Genomic DNA, 19,176 nt, shown 5'->3' with positions numbered 1-19,176 from the left:
CATGACAAGTTGAAAGTTATTCATGTGCAGAGGTTCCACGACAAGACAAAATACAATTTGATACTGCTACTAGATCTAGCAGAAACCCACAGAAATAAATGGATCTATTATTACGAAGATTAAATTATCATGTCAACGTAACAAAAAAAGAAAAAAAAACGCGCAATCCGGTTCACTTTTTAAGGAAGACTTTCCTTCTGTTTTCATCATTTCTTCCAATAAAAATAAGCATCGTTCTCTTTAGAAGGAGATAAAAAAGAAAGCCACAAAAATTTTTATCATGATGTCATTGCGTCAGACCCCTCAAGTTAATATGTTAGGCCTCATGGATAGTATCCAAGGAACGCAGAAACAGATACACAATATTTTTTAGAAATTTTGGTATAAATTTGATTAGAAAAATTTTTGAAGTAAAAGTACATGTTTGCTTGTTTGCTAGGCATGCATTGACCACGTGGTAGGCATGATCTCCAGGAAACTATATATGATCTTTGTATTACCACTAAGAAATCACACCTGATCCATATTTGATCGATTATGATTACTAAGAATCATATATGACATAGTAGGATTACCAAGAGTCATATATGAGCTAGTATGAAATAAAAAAAAATGTGCGATGGATGACCCGGGTCTTCAATATTATTACGACCTTCAATGTCTCTATATGAAGCTGAAAATCCGTTTTATTACAATACCGGAGAATTTTTTTCCAAATAAGAGCATAATTTGAGTTCGAGTCCGTTGCAAAAAACGTGATCTCTATTCTGTGCTGGCCACGAGTGTTTTTATGCCCCCAATTACAGTTTATATGTTGTTAAACAGCACGTTAAATTTTTAAACAGCACGTGAAAAAAAGGGGAAAAATGAAAAACTTTTTTTTTTCACAGATGAAGGTTCGTGGAATACTTTAGCAGGTCTTACTTCATAAACTTAACTTGTGATATATTGCAATTAATCGTGCATTGACTAGCGTTGACGATGGCAAATTTTTTCATTAAAGCTTTGGATTTTTTTTTCATTTGTGAACCCCGCAGTTACAGAGAACGTGTCAATAGATAGTATTATCATCAATCATTATGTAAAATTATGTCACGTGGGCTTGGGGGGTGCAAGATTTTTATTTTTTTTTTGCACTACACTATTGCGATCACTTTTAGAGCTGTTGAGTAAATCTACGATGTAGCAACCAAGTTAACTTCGCTATGCGATTGAACAATTACCTAATTGGCAAAACTTTCATTATTATGCGTGTCGTTTGAAAAAGTGAAAAACTTAAAAAAACGGGTATATTCAAACCCAACCTCCTCCCCCTCCAGCTCAGTGGGCATATAAAATTTATGGCCCCAGGCACGAGCCAAACTTTTACCTAGTAACGTGCTTTGGACATACAGAGCAATACATACAGAGCAGAGCAGACCGTATCTTAATAAAAACACAAGAATTAATTAACCTGCACGTTTCTACGAAAATTGGACTAGAATAGACAGGGCCAAATTGATCCATAAAAATGCCGTGTGTTGGTCCATCTAATCCGTTTCACCCCCCCCCCCCCCAAAAAAGAAACAGAATAGATCCTAATTTCATTTCACAAAATTCATATCTCGACTAGGAATTATAAATTACGATAAAATAAGCATTACTGACCTCTATATTTTGGGTACAATGTCCAGTGAAGTCTGAGTGTAGCAGCAGTCATCAAAGTTGCGGCTATCAGAAGCAGAAGAAAAGCCACAAAATTCACAACATTTACGATATTTAGCATTTTTCTTTCTAAAAAGGCAACTTTGAATAATACAGCACCCCAAGTTACAATAGCAGCTGTTACCCCGATAGTGGCTATGATGTGCATGGCGAATGCTGAAATAGGAACCGTTTCCTCCTCCGCACGTGAACAAAACTTTTGTTTTCTGTAGCAGGTGCTGACAAGTTAAGAGAATGACTGAAGTCAATGGTCAAAGAATGAAACCATTAAAAACAGGCGTAAAAATAGGGTCACAATGTGCTTATATTACAAGCAAGTTTTTGGTGTCCAATTTTGATCCTAATTGCTTATTGATCCAATATTTTTTCAAAAATTGGGGAATATACTTAAATGCGACGCAGACTTCATTTTTCTTTAGTCAATTTTTTCATTTTTGTTTACGTATCATAGAAAAAGAGGAACATTATTTTTCGGCTACTAAAGTCTTGTTTTGATTCAAATGAAAACTATTCCAATCATTTGAAAATCTGCAAAAGGGAAAAACTTTTGGAGGAAAAATTGTTTCAAACGTAAAAAAACAGATCGCGGTACGTTAAATTGTGGAAAAAATAAAATCTATAGTTGACGTCAAGCCTATTTCAAAACAACATGGAAATCGCCCAAATTCAAAGCTTAAAAATATCTATAATATTTGAGAAAAAATTCTGAAAAAATAAGCAATAAAACAATAAAGACAACAAAAGTTCAAAATATCGATTACTCTTCTTGACATATATTGTATATATTGTATTTCATTCTAGTGTTCAGTTCTAGAAAAATTGTATTGTATGAAAAAATTTTAATTCTCAGGATTCATGAACAAAAATACAATAATTAAAAATTTCTCTTCGGACTGGTCTGAATTATTGGCGATCTACTCCAAGAGTATTAATGGAGATTAATTCAGCAGATCCACTTAACGAACAGCATAAAACTATCAAAAAAGAGGCATAAAAGTTGTTGTGAAAAACAAAAAAACTTCGAAAAAAATGATTTAAGAAAACTATGGGTTTGCAAATTGATAAAAAAGCTGTTTACTATTAATAGGAATAGGGAAATTTTCCTTCACTGGTCTTCCAAACTTTTAAACTTTTGATACTTGAGGAGTTTCTTTTTATTGATAAAATAAAACGTTCATGGATCAGGAGATTCTCAAAAGAAAAATGGTATCTTTATTTCGGAAAATTTAAAAAAAATTTAAACTCAAGATTTTAACTGAGTTCTATGTATTGTTAAATCAAACATCAAATCAATTTTTCCATTATCGATAAAAAAGACGCCATCATCTACTCAAAGGGCTAACATTTAGATGCTCTGCTTTTTCACAACTTAAGGATTTTGATGTTATTGTTGCGCTGTTCTTATAGTTTTGTAAGATGATCACGTGTACTGTTCGAGTTTGAAAGTATATAATCGGTCAAATTCTGGTTTATTAAGTTGCATTAACGATGCTTAGCTGGCAATCGTAACCTCTTAAGTGCTCATATTGTTGATTTCGTTGGGTTAACCAAACAAATCTGTTTTTAAAAATGCAGACGGTGCAGATTTTTTGGTTTCATTCTAGTTTTTTGAAAATTTTCCTCGATCGGTTTTTTGACGGAAGTTACGAATAGATGAAATGAATCAAGGTTTTGCTATATTATTAACACAATATAATTAACATTTTTTAAGTTAAATTTTTCACGTTTTTTAATTGCTTATGCCGGCTTTAAAGCTAGATGTTGAAAACGTTTTCATTGATTTTGTTAAGAAAACTTTTATAAGTTGAAATTAATCTGCGAATGAAAGGCCAATGAAGATTTTTGCAGCTTGCATATGGGTAAAGGGTAATTTTAAAAACAGTTTTTTTTGCCTATGTTTTTCCACCAATTTTCCATAAAGTTTCTGAAAGCGTGAGTCGTTATATCTTGCAGTGATTTGCTGGAAGAATTTGTTTTTCAGTCTTTAGATTATGAAAGTCAACAATTTGTTCTTGGTTTCTGAGATTTTTTTTGTTTTTTTTTCTAGAGACTTAAAATTTTTTTTGGTTTTTAGTGAAAAAGGCCCAGAATTTTTCTTTAGCTCATAAGTGACCATTTGGACTTGTATAGACTTTATAAACACAAAGTTCTTGCACTAAATCTGTCCATCTCTGAAAATGTTTGTACACAGTTGATGTTGATATTGAATTGGCGTCTTTTACATGCCACGAAAAATTTTTGGCCGCCAACTCATCTTTATTCATATTCTTTCATTTTAACTAGGATATTGTTTCTGAGGTACCTTAACACCAAAAATATCTACACTTTAAAATTGTTTTTGATATTTTACTGTGAATTCAAGTAGACAGTATTGTCTGTTTGGCTTGTAATAGTCATTTTTCTTATTGTCGAGTCAGAAATTCTAAATTCAAAATTTGTTCAGTGAGCTGTTCTTATACAATTTTGCTAATTGTCCTGATATATTTGTACACAAGTTCTCCTTTTTCCGTTTTTTTGTCAACACTTTCATGTTTGACTCTAACTAACTTTTTCTAGTAAACTGATTTTAGAATTCAATCAATGAACTTGCATATATCGTTTTTAATCTGTTGTTTATTTTTGTACATGGCTTATACTTATAAAAATAAGAATCAATAAAACGTGTAGCAATTGTTGCGATAAGTTTTAGGTTCAGTCTTTTGTACTAATAGTCTGAAAGTTTTGATTTTTATTCTTTTATATAACCAGAATGGAGTTTTCAAAACTTCAACAAAAAACTATTTCTACTTGTATTTGGTAATATTAAGAAACCTCTCTTCAATTGCATTGTTAAACGCTTGAGAAGTATTTTGATAAATTTTCTGATACGCAGAGATTGTAGAACTATTAGTGAACAATTTTTTCGTCGAATTGCTGCAATTTTAAAAAATAAAAATCATGTAGATCCTGTAAATGGATACTGCTTCTGCACTGATTGATTTGAGCCGTATTTGTTTTGGATCTATTCTGTTTCCCCCGCCACACCTACTCAAAAATTATTTATTGTGACGCACGTTGGTATGTACAAAAATTAGCACGTGCGGCCGGGGCATAAAAGTTTCATCACCACTAAATTGGTGGGCGGATGGGGGGAGGGGGCAGCTTAGTGGGCTCATTTTTTTACGCCCCCTAGGCGCACGTGCTATTTTTTACATAGTAACGTGCTATATAACAACATATAATTTGTAACTGGGGGCGTAAAAACACGGGGGGGAACAGAATAGATCCGATTTTTTAATTGGAGATGTTTCTATCCTAATGTTGAGGTTTTCGAGGATGTTTCAACTTTTGTATATGAAAAGAATTTGGCTGAAAAAAATGTAGCTTGACTTTAACTGGGTCCTCGACCATGTAATTAAAGTCATTTTTACCCCCCAGACATTATAGGTCTTTTCGTCTTTTCATAAGTCGAGGCTTCGACCTTGGGTTGACGGGGAGGAAAAAGTTCCCTGAAATGATAACAGAATAATGGTCTGTGTCCTCAATGTATCGTTGTGAGTAGACATAGTTAGCCCCGTATCTCGCAAACCCACATATAACAAAACAAAATGTTAGGGTAGCAAAGGCCATTCCAGAAATAGTCAACACACAGCCTAAGTTGTTGTTTGCACACGTCATTTCGGCAATTTGCCAGGAATATTTTCGGTTTCAGAAATTCGGTATTGTTTGCGAGCCACTATAATTTATGTCAATATGAAATCCGGATAGTTGACCCAAAATATCGGATATATTCTGTTTTGCAAAAGCAGTTGGCCTATAATTTTAGCCCCCCCCCTCCACTAAGCACACGTTGTTTTTTACACACCCGTACCTAAGTCTCAGTGATAATCAGTACTGGTTCAGAACAATTGCAGAGAAGTTTTAAGTTTCAGTACGGACAGTTTTCAGAAGGATTTCAGAACCAACTGTGAAGTTGTTTCCGAATTTCTCTGAATCAGAGCAAAATTTTTAATATTCTTTCGAATCAGAAGATGTTTCAGAATGGGTCACTGAATTAGCTATGCATCAGACAAATTCAGTGCAAACTGTGACCTGAATTAGACTCTGACTCAGTACTGAATTTGCCCATGAGTTAGGTACGGATAGTAGCATGATATATAACAAGATGAAATTGGAACTCATAGACGAGAGAGGAGGGCGGTAGAGGTCGAAACAGAATATATCCACAATATCTACGCATCCTGGGAAACGAAAAGATGCCAAACCTCGGGTTTTTAAAGTTTTTAGAGGTTGAAGTAATTATTACTTAGTTTCATTGCCATTCGAAAAACTAATAAAAAAGAAAATGAAAAATCAAAAAGCGGAAATGCCATACTTCATCTATGCCCTGTGTATTAGAGGAGAAAATGGACTAATGCATTTAGAGAACTGACATGGGACTCATGCACACGCGTACTGAATAACCAACAGTGACAAGGCTGATAATCTAAAAAATAGTTAAAGAGCTACTTATGAATGTACAAATTGATTAGAATACAGGGCAAAGTTGAGGCAAAGTTGAGTTGAAAGAAAGCCAAGTATTCAACCATGACGCATCAAAAGTAGTTCTGTAATTGTGCTAGACCCTGTAACCAAACAAGCAAAACGGAAAGACTTCTAAAGCAAACAATTTTTTCGAGAAATTTCTGAGAAAAACAGTTGTGCAAAAATCGCTCTGCTAATCTATTTTTCTAAGAAAAAAATCAACAAGACGTGCAAAGCTCTGAATTGACTGTAGGGTTTTTTCATCAAGGGAGAGGAACCAGAACAAAAACTCTAAAGTATGTATTCATCAGATATTTCCTAAACTCTTACAGAATTATCAGTTTCTCGCTGAATGATTCAAAACTATTCTTTTTTGAAGGTTCTGCAATTTGCAACTAAGAAAAATGTAAGGGAAATGGTCAGTCATCGCGGAATTTAACATATCTTTCTCCCAAAGGATTCCTCAGGGGCAAAGAATTTGAAAGCAAAAACACTACGAAACAAAGCGAAACAAAGCAGTTGCTCTTTCTTGCTCTTTTTATGCCATTCAAAAGCTTTGAAATTCACGTTGCTTTATTATCAAAATGGCCAACCAAGAGAACTTTACTACAGGAAACATTTCCGAACTGAAACAAATTCATGAAAAACTTACATTTACTGTAACAAAGCAAAACCTAGTCATACAAAATCTTACGGATCGTCTCGAAAATCTTGAGAATAACCAAATTACTTCAGAAAACAACATTTATCAGTTAGAAAAACGATTAACAGCAGTAGAAATATATCAAAACAGACCGTTTCTTATTTTTACTAACATCGACATCCGAGCTGATGGTAATGTACTCGCACCAATTTTACAAATAGTAAACAACATCTTACAGGCTAGTTTGAATCCCGACGAAATCTCGATTGCCCACCCACTAAAAAATGGAAACATTGCGCCTATTATTGTTCAATTTTTGTATTTGCAAAAAAAGGACATAATTCTGAAACGTGCTTCATGGTTAAGAGGTCTGAGAAATTCGATGGGGAATCCTATTTTCATTCGTGAACGACTGGCGAAAAAGGATGTTATCATTGAAAAAAAAGATCGAGATCTGGACATTCACTATAATATTAAGAAATCACACTTATGGGCTTTTGATGGTGAAAGATATCAACGAGTTGATGACATCAGCGAGCTCCCGGATTATCAAACGAGACAACAAAAGAGTTTGCAAACTGTACAAAATGGTACTCCATTCATGAATAACAAAAAAACCTATGCTTTTTCGCCTGACATGGACGCAACAAACAATGGAAATGATATACCAGTGAACAAAAAAACAAAATATGTACGGTGTTTCATTTCAGCAAAACAAAAGTTATGCATAAAAAAACTAACATTCACAGTCTTGCTTGTTAATATCCGGTCTCTAAACAAACACCTTGAGGAACTTCAGGTTTTTTTGCAAACATTTGAGTCCCTACCAACTGTGATTTGTCTTGTTGAAACTTGGATACAAGAGGGTTCTCATGAAGAACACTTCAATATATCAGGCTATCAGAAAATAATTGCTAAAAACAGGGTGGGAATTGGTGGAGGAGTAGCCATGTTTTGCAGGGAGGATATTCTTCTGTTAGATAGCCTTCCAACGAACTATGATGAGAGCCTAGGTATAAAAATTAGAGCAAATAAAAAAAACTATACTTTGATTACATACTATGTTCCCCCTGGGTTCAATAAAAATCAGTTCTTGACTGAATTTGACAGCTATCTTGAGACTATGGTGGATGCGAACCAAAATCTTATTATATGTGGAGACTTCAATATAGATCAGCTATCTCTGACTCCAATAAAAAAGCGATTTGAAGATGTTATCTCTAGTAACGGTATAAACCTGATGGATTTGGGTATAACTAGAGAAACGTCGACAACAAAATCATCCCTCGATTTATTTCTGACAAATATCAACAAAAATCAATGCATAGTAAATTCTATCAGTTACAACATCACAAATCATTATCCAGTATTTTTCAGTTTAACAAAAAGTATGATTAAACCCAAGATAAAAGCATCTAAACGTCGCAGTATGTCTGCCTTCAACAACAAAACACTGTTTGAAAAACACAAAAAGGAACTGGAAAAACAATTTAATCATATTTCAGAACAACAATACGGATCAATCTTTCAACGCATTTTGTAACTGTTTGCATTTTGTAGTCGACAAACACCAGCCTTTGGTTGAAACAAAACAAAAAAAAAATAGGAATCAATGGGTCAAAAATCGAATAAAAAATCTTTTTGCGAACAGAAACAATGCAAGAACAAAATGGTTGAGAACACAAAGCAACATCGATAAAAATAGATATCTTCAACTGAAAAGCAAGAGCACTCAAATCATGAACGACACAAAAAAACTTTTCATACAAAACAAAATTCAAAATTGTGGTAGGGACTCAAGGAAAATGTACAAAATCATAAACAAATTGATAGGCAGGAACAGAAGAAGTGATGTGAGTTATAACCTTGTTTTCAATAATATTGGAACTGATGACCCCAGTAGCATTGCTGATTATTTCAATGAACATTTTGTAAATGTTGCAGATGAAATAGCAAGCAAATTACCTCAAATAAGCTTTCCTTCATCTAATTATGCTGAAGAACAATCTGTGATGCTACATGAAACAAATGTAGTAGAAGTGCTTTCACAAATAGCCAGTCTAAAAAATTCTTTTTCGTATGGTGTGGATCTGATCACTAACACCGTCATTAAGAGATTTGACAGAACTTTAGCCCCATTTTTAGTTAATTATATCAACGAATCTTTTTTGAGCGGAGTTTTCCAAAATAGCCTAAAACGAGCAACTATCCAACCTCATTTCGAAACGGGATCAAAAACTGATGCCAATAACTATCGACCAATTTCGATTTTGCCGTCTTTTGGAAAAGTATTTGAAAAAATTATGAAAATAAAAACTCTCAACTACATAGAGAAATTCAAAATTCTTGGTGAAAATCAGTTTGGTTTCCGTAATCGGAGATCAACAGTTGATGCACTCGTAAATGTAGTGGAAAACATAAGGTTGGAAAAAGAAAAAGGGAACAATAGCACCACGGTCTTCCTAGGTTTGAAAAAGGCATTCGACACTGTTAATCACTCGCTGCTGTTGACAAAATTTGAAAACTTTGGAATTGGGGGCCAGGTTTTAAGCTGGTTTTCTTCATATCTCAAATCAAGAACACAGTGTGTTATATGGAAAAATAGAATATCGAAAGAACTAATAGTAAAAAATGGAGTTCCGCAAGGTTCTGTTCTGGGTCCTGTATTATTTATACTGTACTTTAATGACTTTGTGGACGCTTGTAAATTATCCACTCCGTATTTTTTTGCCGATGATACCAGCCTCTTTTTCAAAAGCAGACCAACCTCTGAAGAATTAATTACTGAAATTCATTCAGTTTCACATTGGCTACATCAAAATAAATTGGATTTAAACGAGTCAAAAACCTTTGTAATGAATTTTTTTGAAACTAATGCATACACAAACATTCAAAACTGCCCAGTTCAGAAGTGCAATACATACAAATATCTAGGAGTAATTTTAGACGCGAATTTAATTTTCGAAAAATGTGGAATCCATTTGTTTAAAATTAAAGAAGTGAATCGGAATAATTGCAAGGCTAAGGAGAACTTGCAGTCGCAACACCGTTTTGATGTTCTACAAAACTACAGTGGTAGCAAATTTTGGGTATGGACTTCTTATTTATGGTGGAACAACGTTGAATAAGCTTCAAAGAATTGAATGGTTACAAAAGAAAATTTTGAGATGTGTCTTTAGAAAGAAACCAAGTGACTCCATCTTTGATACTTTATTCGAGTTCAAAATTTTGACAATTTGTGAATTGTACATAAAACATCTGCTTTCATTCAGCCTTAAATCATACTTTGGGTTACATTCAAACAAAATTATGAATGAGATATTGACCGCAAATCAAAATTTTTCGTACAATACTCGCTCGAAAACCACTCGCATTATACAAACAAAAATGTCAGAAAGAATTTCATCTCGGTCATCTCTCGGTTATCGCGGTAGAATTTTTATAAAATTTCTACTGAAACAAAAAAATACTACCTCAGCTTGAACAAGAGACCATGTCCTGTATAAAAGTTATAAAACTAGTCAATGCATTTCAATATAGCTTGATCATTCAAAACGATACGTTAAAAAAACTTGTTTTTAAATAAAATCTGAGCGCTTAATTAAGATACGTTAGTATTTGCAAGCGCCCACTCCTGATGAAATTTTGGATTTATGGATTTTTCATAGTGGATTCTGCTGTGTCCACAACTTCTGCGTGCTGTATAAATTAACAGGAGAAATTCAAATTCAATTCAAATTCAACTATGAAAAGATAATTTTCACAGCACAAGTTGACATAATTATTAGTTTTATTTGACATTGGAATCCAACCTTATGTAATTAAACAGCTGCTTGGCTATCGGACACGGAGACGTTTGGTATATTTTTATTCCTGCATTTTTTAAGAAGGAAACTTTTCTTTTGCTAATGTGCAAAATCTTAAATTCAAAATCTTAGTCCCCTCGGTCCTCGTGCTCAGCACTCGGGCGCAAGTTCCCTCCTGTCAGGGCACTAAGTCCATTGGTCTTTATATTACATTTAACGCACTACATGTATAACATTCTACATTCAACGTGCTATATAAGAACATAATTATGTAACTGGGGCACATAATTATGTAACTGGAGAGAGAGAGAGAGAGAGAGAGAGAGAGAGAGAGAGGGGGGGAGGGGGAGGAGGGCGAGATAGAGGAGAGACAGAGCGAGCGAGTGAGCGAAAGAGATGACTAACAACTTTTTTCCGAAGTCAAAGGCGAAGAAGTTTAAATGATATGACAAGGGAAATTGCAGCCGTTACATGTACATAACAACAGAAAGAGAAAGATAAAATTTTTTGATTGTCAGGCGTTCTCAAGCATATTTTTTGTTAGCATGTTTTTGAAGTCGCGGAAGCTCCCGATGGTTTCTTTTGCTAATCTGTTAGCATATTAAATGGCTAAATTCGTAGTTTTAGCTTTAAAAAAAGAAAGAAATACGATTTGTCATTTGTTAAATACGCTAATTAGACCTACCTAGAAAATTATTCCTAACGATCAATTATAATTGTTTTTTTGGTGAGTTTACACCGAGTAATCTACATTTTTTTTCATAAAAATGATTCAGTAACTACGCGGATAGGATTGCAGTGGCAGTTATCAAGCAGCACTTCGCAAAAATTGGAGATCAAACTTTTGTTATTTCAGTGTCAATTTTTTGCGATTGATTTGATTTTTTTGATTCCTACCTTCTGTTTTGAAAAGATCCTGTCATATGTACAACCAGATTTGGAAACTTGTCTGCTTCATGTCAAAAAAAGCAAACAAAATCAGAACACAATTTATTTCTACTGATGATAAAAATTTATTTAATTAGTTTCTTTATTGCATAAATGTTTAACAAGCAATTCATAGCTTATTTTTAGATAATGATACTGCAAATTTTTGGTCAATTTGAGAAGAGTTCGTGGCAGAAGTAAATATCAGCCTCATTACTTGAGCAAGTTTTCTGAGAGCGCGTTTGGCTTTTATTTGAATTTTGTCTATGAACTTCATATGAAATTTTAACTGTTTTCTTTTGCAATTGGGGACTAGTTTTTAGGTTTAAATGTAACCAGTGTATTGATAGTTGAAAAAATAATCCGTAAGTCAATGTGACAACAATGGTTTATATCAGTTTTGTCACCAATATTGTCAGTTCTTGTAATTTTAAAATAATGGCGAGTCTTGATTACTAAAAGTCTACCTGCCCGTTTTTTGGCATTCTAATAGCTTTTTCAATTCTCGGATAGATTTGCTATTGTGGTACGGTTGTACCTTATTTTAGTTCATATTCATTAAGTTGTACTTAATAATTTTTTCTTGTCCTTGTCAGACTAAAAGTCATCATTTCATTATACAAGTATTTTACCGCCGACTAAAAAGTTAATATTTCATATTGTTCACATCGCCCACTTTTGATTATTATTCATTCTTTTGAATCTTGTTACTGAATTAAGTTGCATTCAATCTAGTCTGTTTTGCATTAGTCGAAGTCCTATTGGATTTGAGAAGGAAATCCACTCTCAGTAATTTGGTCTGCATTCGCAACACGATTGCTACTAATTCTAAAAGTGGTAATCCACTAATTCAGTAAAAGTTGGATTCGCGCCTCGAATCCATTCAACTAAATCTAAGTGGATTAGTGACACAAAATTGTATCTCTACAGTCAGAGATATCACATGGCGCAGTCAGCAACTAAAGAACGTGCACTCTTGGGAATCGAACCCTTTTGGGACAAACCAACACTTGAACCTCCATTGCGATGGGACAGATGGCAGATTATGTTAAAACTGGCTATCATGGCTAAAGAAGGAATATCAATTGACACTCTCCTTGACGATCCTCCGGACAAAGTCACTCTACCTCCACAACCCATTTACGAAGCTGACGTCGAAAATAGCACAGCTCAAAGTGAACGAGACCGACCTACTAGAAACGAGCAACTAAAAAATTCGTGGCTCAATAGATGTCAAAAAATAGAACTTGTTGGCATACTATGTGGAGAAAAACCTTGGAAGTACTGCGATAGTAAAGCAGTCTCTCTAATATACCTCAGCTTGGGAATAGAAGGGAGACGAATATTCGGTTCACAAGAACCGAATATCCAGATAGATAGAGTGACAACAAAAATCCTTTGGGATTGCCTTGATGGTGTATTCACGAAGCAAAGAAATATCACATTTGATCGATACACGTTTCTCACTCGGAAACAAATGAAAGGAGAACCTGTGGAAAAGTTCTACGGGTGCCTTCGAGAGTTGTCCCTAAACAGTGATTTGGGAAGTCACGAAGAATCGATCATCCGAGATGTCTTTATTGCTAATATGCGAGATGGTGAAATTCAACGGGAATTACTCAAAGAGACACGGAGGGCTAAAAAAGCTCTCGAGGTGGCAATGAACATTGAAATGGGAATACAAAACCAATTTAAAATTTCTGGAACTTCCATTCCCAACACTACAAATGAAATTTCAAGTCAATCAATAAATAGTGTCCAAGGATCGTGGAATAGAACCGGAGCACCGACAAATCAATTTGTCAAACCTACGATTTGCCCAAATTGTGGCTATGGCTGGACTCCCTCTCATAGACAAAATTGCCCTGCACGTGGAAAATCTTGTAAAAATTGTGGAATCACTAATCACTTTGCAAAAGTTTGTCGCAAACCAAAACAACCTAGTAAACCGAAATCTAGAGTAAACTATGTAGATGACTCGGTTTCTGAGGCGGCTGCAGTAGGTACCTCAACAACGGCGGCAGAGCAAGTTAACAATATCAGCAAACTTCTACAGCAGAAAAGTATTTACGATGCCAATTATGATTCTGATTACGATGACTATAACGATAACTGTGTAGCTGCGATTTCCATCAAAAACGACACACGTGAGGTAGAACCTGTAAATTTAGACATTTGTGTTGGAAATACATACACAAAAGCATTGGTGGATTCGGGCAGCGTATGCACTATTGTCAACAAAAGTCTGGCGGACACAGTGGTGTCAGATTGCAACGAAAGCTATTGGGTGGAGTCACCCGAAATACATGATTTGAAAACCTTTTCAAATGATATAATCAAGATTGTAGGTGTAATCAACACATCAATAAATTGTAATGACTGGATAGCCACGGGCATTGATGTAACTGTCGTGGAAGATGGTCACCGACCCATCATTGGACGAGATCTATTTCCAAAGCTAGGCCTTTCTGTTATACAATTGAAACAAGTTGCTAATATTGATCAAAATCAATGTCCAATCAAGAAGCAGATCTCTTTTGATTTTCCAGATCTCATCAACCGTGTCGGTAAATTTTTAAAACATTCAGTAAAGTCGACATTCCATAATGAATTTACACCTACACATCAAAAAGGACGACGAGTTCCAATTAATTTACAACCACTAGTTAATGCAGCACTTAAAAAATTATTTGACGAAAAACACATCATAAAATTAAACAGTTATTCAGATAAAAAATTCATTTCACCTATAGTTATCACAGTAAAAAGAGAAAAAACAGTTAAACTGGCTTTAGACTCAAAAATTTTGAATAAATCTATTCATTCTATCTATAAAGATAAATATCAAATGCCGAATATTGATATTTTTATTGACACGATTCAACAAAATTTAAATACAACCGCATCACAAGAGACAGCATATTTCTCTACCTTGGATTTGAAATACGCATACAGTCAACTTAAATTAGATCCGGAAACTGCTCAACATTGTAACTTTAATATCATTAGCGGTGAGAAAACTGGAACATACCGTTTTATTACGGGCTTTTACGGTTTAACCGATATGCCAGCAGCTTTCCAAAATAATGGATTACACATTAGTCGGACTTCAAAATACTTACTGTTTTTTGGATGATATTATAGTAGTTAGTTGTGGCTCTAAAGATGACCATTTAAAACTCGTCTATAAATGTTTAAAGAAATTAGACGAGGATAACTTACGAATTAACTTACCTAAATGTCATTTTGCAAAGACCGAAATAGAATGGTTGGGTCATAAGTTTAGTCAATCAGGAATAGCTCCACTTGAGTCAAAAACAGCGGCAATTGCTTCACTACCATCACCTAAAAATTTAAAACAACTTAGATCCTTCTTAGGTTCTGTCCATTACCTCGGAAAGTTTATTCCTAATTTGTCTCAATTGTGTCATCCCCTTCGTCCTTTATTAAAAAAGAACACAAAATTCATTTCGAACACTGAACATGATACACACTTCCAAGCAATTAAAGATAAAGTTGCAAACACCACAGAAAATACACACTATAATCCTCACTTGGAAACCCGGATCAAATGCGACGCTTCAAGAGCGGGCTTGGGAGCAGCACTAGAACAACCTTCGCCTTCGGGATGGCACACAGTTGCATTTGCGTCTCGTTTCCTCAACTCTAATGAGGAACGCTATAGTATTAATGAACTCGAATTATTAGGTGTGGTGTGGTCTGTAGAATATTTTAAATATTATTTATTTGGCAAATCTTTCACAATTATCACAGATCACCGAACATTACTATCCATTATGAAAGAACATAGATCAAATAAATCTTATAATAGTAGATTAACACGCTGGATTGATCCTCTTTTACCTTTTGATTTTAACATTGAACATATACCCGGTGCAAAAATGGGGCTGGTAGATTATATTTCTCGCCAACCAAATCCATCCTCGCTTAACAAACGATTCTCAATTGCTTTCTGCCATTAATCGAAATACAACTCAGTTGCTTCTTGAAAATTCTGCAAACGCAGCACAATTCCACTCTCTCTACCAGCAATACAAAGCCAGTTCAAATCCAGTCTCAATTCAATTGCCCCTCATATACATCACATATCCTTTCAATCAGTAATCACAAAATGAGCAACTCTGCATCTAATCCGCAAACTCCCCCTACACACAGCCGGGTCACATTCCAATCTACCCCCAATTCCAATACCACCCGCTCATCAAATGACGGACAAACTTCCCCCAACTTAGAATTGTCAAAAGAAGAGGTCTTTGAGAACAACCTGACGCAACTCTTCACAAAGGGATTCTTAGCAGTTCTCACTAGTAAGGACGCTGTTCTGAAAGAAGTACGCGACTGCGTTCTCCAAAACGACCCCCAAAGGTGTAAGGAAGTGAATCCTTACCTCTTCTCATACTGGAGGGATTTGCATGTTCGCTCGGGATGTGTTTTTGTGGACGAGCGCGTTGCGATTCCACACTCAATTCAAGACGCGGTCTTGGAAAGCCTCCACTTAACACATCCAGGAAGTTGGGGCATGGTAACGCTCGGGCAATACGCGTTCTGGCCGTATATGCACCGAGAAATTTTGAATAAAGCGGCCACGTTCAAGCCTTGCACTGACATTGGTAAGAATCTTAAACCTGTTATTCCGGCGTCTAAATGGAAACCTTTATTGCCATGTACAGAACCAAATGAAGAAATACAAATTGACTTTGGAGGTCCCATCATCAATGAAAAAGATCAAGATATCTATTTTCTTGCATGTATTGATCGCTTTTCTAAATATCCTTCTGTAGAAGTAGTTGATAAAGCTAATGGACCTAATGTTATTAAATTTCTTGATGACTACCTTCAAATTCACGGTGTCCCTCGAAACATCAGATTAGATCAAGCACGTTGCCTAATAGGTTATAAAGTTAAAAACTTTGTAAACAACATAATATTAACATTATCACTGCCCCAGCAAACGATCATAGAGCTATAGGATTAGTGGAGCGTTTGATACAAACTGTTAAAAGACGCTTAGGCTGTATGAAATTAGACACTAGAAATAATACATTTACAACTAAAGAAGCAATTAGGTCAATTGTATATCAATTACTTATCTGTAAACAAAAGACAACAAACGTAACACCTTTCCAAGCACATTTTGGAAGAATACCAAATACACCACTAATTAATATAAGTACAACACCTAAATCATCTAATCTATCATATGAGAACATTCTTCACCACTATTTAGACGCTGATACTGTCCCGGTTGAAGACTACTTAGACGAAAATGGATGGGTAACGGGTGATCGCAGTGACATTTTGATTGACGAGGCCATGCAGAGGGCTCAGGTAGACGCGGGCCGTCGCTACAATGGCGATCACAACAAGTCTGTCTCCCGCTTCATTCTGCACCCAAAATTGAACAACCCAATCCCGCGGACAGAGCAATCACTTGACCTAAAGTTGGCCCGGAAGGTAACGAAGCGCTCGAAACGAGATCTTCGCGGACTCTGGGAAACTTTGGCCCCCGGCAGTACAGTGGTCCGTACTTCCAACACAACTAGAGTCATTAAAGAGCCAGGAGTACCGGAAGTCAGTGTACGCAATAGCGATATTGCTAAGTTCGGCACTCGTGCCGAACGCAATACTGATTTATGGGAGTATGCAAAACGTCGACCTTTGCCGTATGAAAAAACGAACGAGGAAAAGATCGCGCAACACACCAAAGAGTTGAAGAAAAAATTTCGCGGAGAAATTAAAATCCGTCATCGCCCCAATCAGTCTGATGCAGCATCGGGAGTCTCGTCTGCAAACAGCAACATCTCGAAATCGATGGCGTCTAGAAAACCCCGAAAACCACAAGCAGGAGGCAAACGTTCCCGAACTACATCTACCACACTGAACACCTCTAATGCATCATCAGTTGCTGCCTCCTCTGCGACATCATCAGTTGTCTCTCCATCAACTTCGCATACTAAACGTAATCGCAGCGCGCCTGACTATTACGGATTCGAAAGTTCGGTGTGTTCCTTGAGTGACGATTCAGCTGCTACCGTATCTAAAAAACAAAGATCTGCAAATCCTGTAATAGAAACTATTATACAAGAAGAAGCAGCACAACCTCCCGTTCCTGATACGGACTATGAATTGCAAGTGGTGAGCCCCCCTGCACCCCCTCCAGTGGGAACATGGTCACCCGTGGAGTATGATTATGACGATTATGCACGGGAGATAAGTATGAGCGTCTTTGATGCCGAAAATCAAATTTAAATCAAAACTAATTAAACTTCATCATTATTTGTTCAATTGTCCAAATTTCAATCTTGTAATTGTTGAGTTAAATGTGGAATGGTATTACTTTTCCACTCATTTTATGTTTAGTGTTTACCTTAAATTTGTGTTCGTATTGGATATTCTTTGTTAAATTTGATGTTGCTAATATAGCCATATCTTCGATGTTATACTTTTGCTGGATTCGCATCGCGAATGTGCTTTAATTTAATTTGCACGCATACATTTTACGGGAAATGATTAACCGTTTACATTCTTCTAATTTATTTCAACATTTGAGCCACTTTTCCAATGTTCATCATCCACTTGTTGTCTGTTGTTGCTCATAATCTTTATTATTTATACTAACCAGTACATATGTTAATATTATCATAAATTTTTCACTGTGCAGTTTAAAATTTTGCTCAGCCCAGGATATGTGGTACGGTTGTACCTTATTTTAGTTCATATTCATTAAGTTGTACTAAATAATGTACTCTTGTCCTTGTCAGACTAAAAGTCATCATTTCATTATACAAGTATTTTACCGCCGACTAAAAAGTCAATATTTCATATTGTTCACATCGCCCACTTTGATTATTATTCATTCTCTTGAATCTTGTTACTGAATTAAGTTGCATTCAATCTAGTCTGTTTTGCATTAGTCGAAGTCCTATTGGATTTGAGAAGGAAATCCACTCTCAGTAATTTGGTCTGCATTCGCAACACGATTGCTACTAATTCTAAAAGTGGTAATCCACTAATTCAGTAAAAGTTGGATTCGCGCCTCGAATCCATTCAACTAAATCTAAGTGGATTAGTGACACAAAATTGTATCTCTACATTCAGAGATATCACAGCTATATTAGCAACTACAAAATCGCATATGTGGGTAATCTAAGCTATTTTTCGTGTCAATGCAGAAATTTTTTCGTAACAGTTGGCAGTTTGTGGTGGAAGTTATCCCTCTTAAGATTTTATAGTACAAAATTGTGGAACAACAATAATAAAGGCATATTTAAGTTTCCATTCAATTATTATTATTTTTATAATGTATTTTATTGCGTTAATAGAAGCAGTTTTTTTAAATGTAGCTCAAAATGACACAGGGGAAGTGATATTGATACACTGATACATTGATACCGATTTTCATCAGATTTCAATTCAACTCGAAGTGTGACTCAGCAAGAAACCTCATCCAATCCCCCATGAATTTCAGGTACATTTTTCAATAAAAATGTCCAGATATCTTTTTTTATTTCCACTAATAATTCGGTACAACTTTTGTAGCTCCACTTGAAGTCATCGGCAATTGAAACGTGG

At 35.3% G+C, this 19,176-nt stretch overlaps 1 protein-coding gene across 2 annotated transcripts in view; it reads right to left on the bottom strand.

The window, feature by feature from the left end:
- The window catches only part of LOC142345650 (uncharacterized), a 73,906-nt gene extending 67,909 nt beyond the window's left edge, over nt 1-5,997 (bottom strand). Inside the window, exons 1-3 of one of the 2 annotated variants that reach the window (XM_075397862.1) lie at nt 5,949-5,997; nt 5,200-5,419; nt 1,648-1,867 (exon numbers count right to left, since the gene is read on the bottom strand). In XM_075397862.1, coding sequence (XP_075253977.1) covers nt 1,648-1,867; nt 5,200-5,361 — 382 coding nt within the window. In that variant the 5' untranslated portion in view covers nt 5,362-5,419; nt 5,949-5,997. Of the gene's footprint in view, nt 1-1,647; nt 1,868-5,199; nt 5,452-5,948 lie in introns of those variants that run through there. The other variant, XM_075397854.1, reaches the window with a different exon arrangement.
- Nucleotides 5,998-19,176: the final 13,179 nt, after the last annotated feature.

This window comes from Convolutriloba macropyga, chromosome 1 (assembly GCF_964194025.1).
Source record: "Convolutriloba macropyga chromosome 1, txConMacr16.3, whole genome shotgun sequence".
NCBI classification, from domain to species: domain Eukaryota; kingdom Metazoa; phylum Xenacoelomorpha; order Acoela; family Convolutidae; genus Convolutriloba; species Convolutriloba macropyga.
Note: the sequence above shows the minus strand (reverse complement) of the source record. Positions and strands in the feature narration are given on the sequence as shown.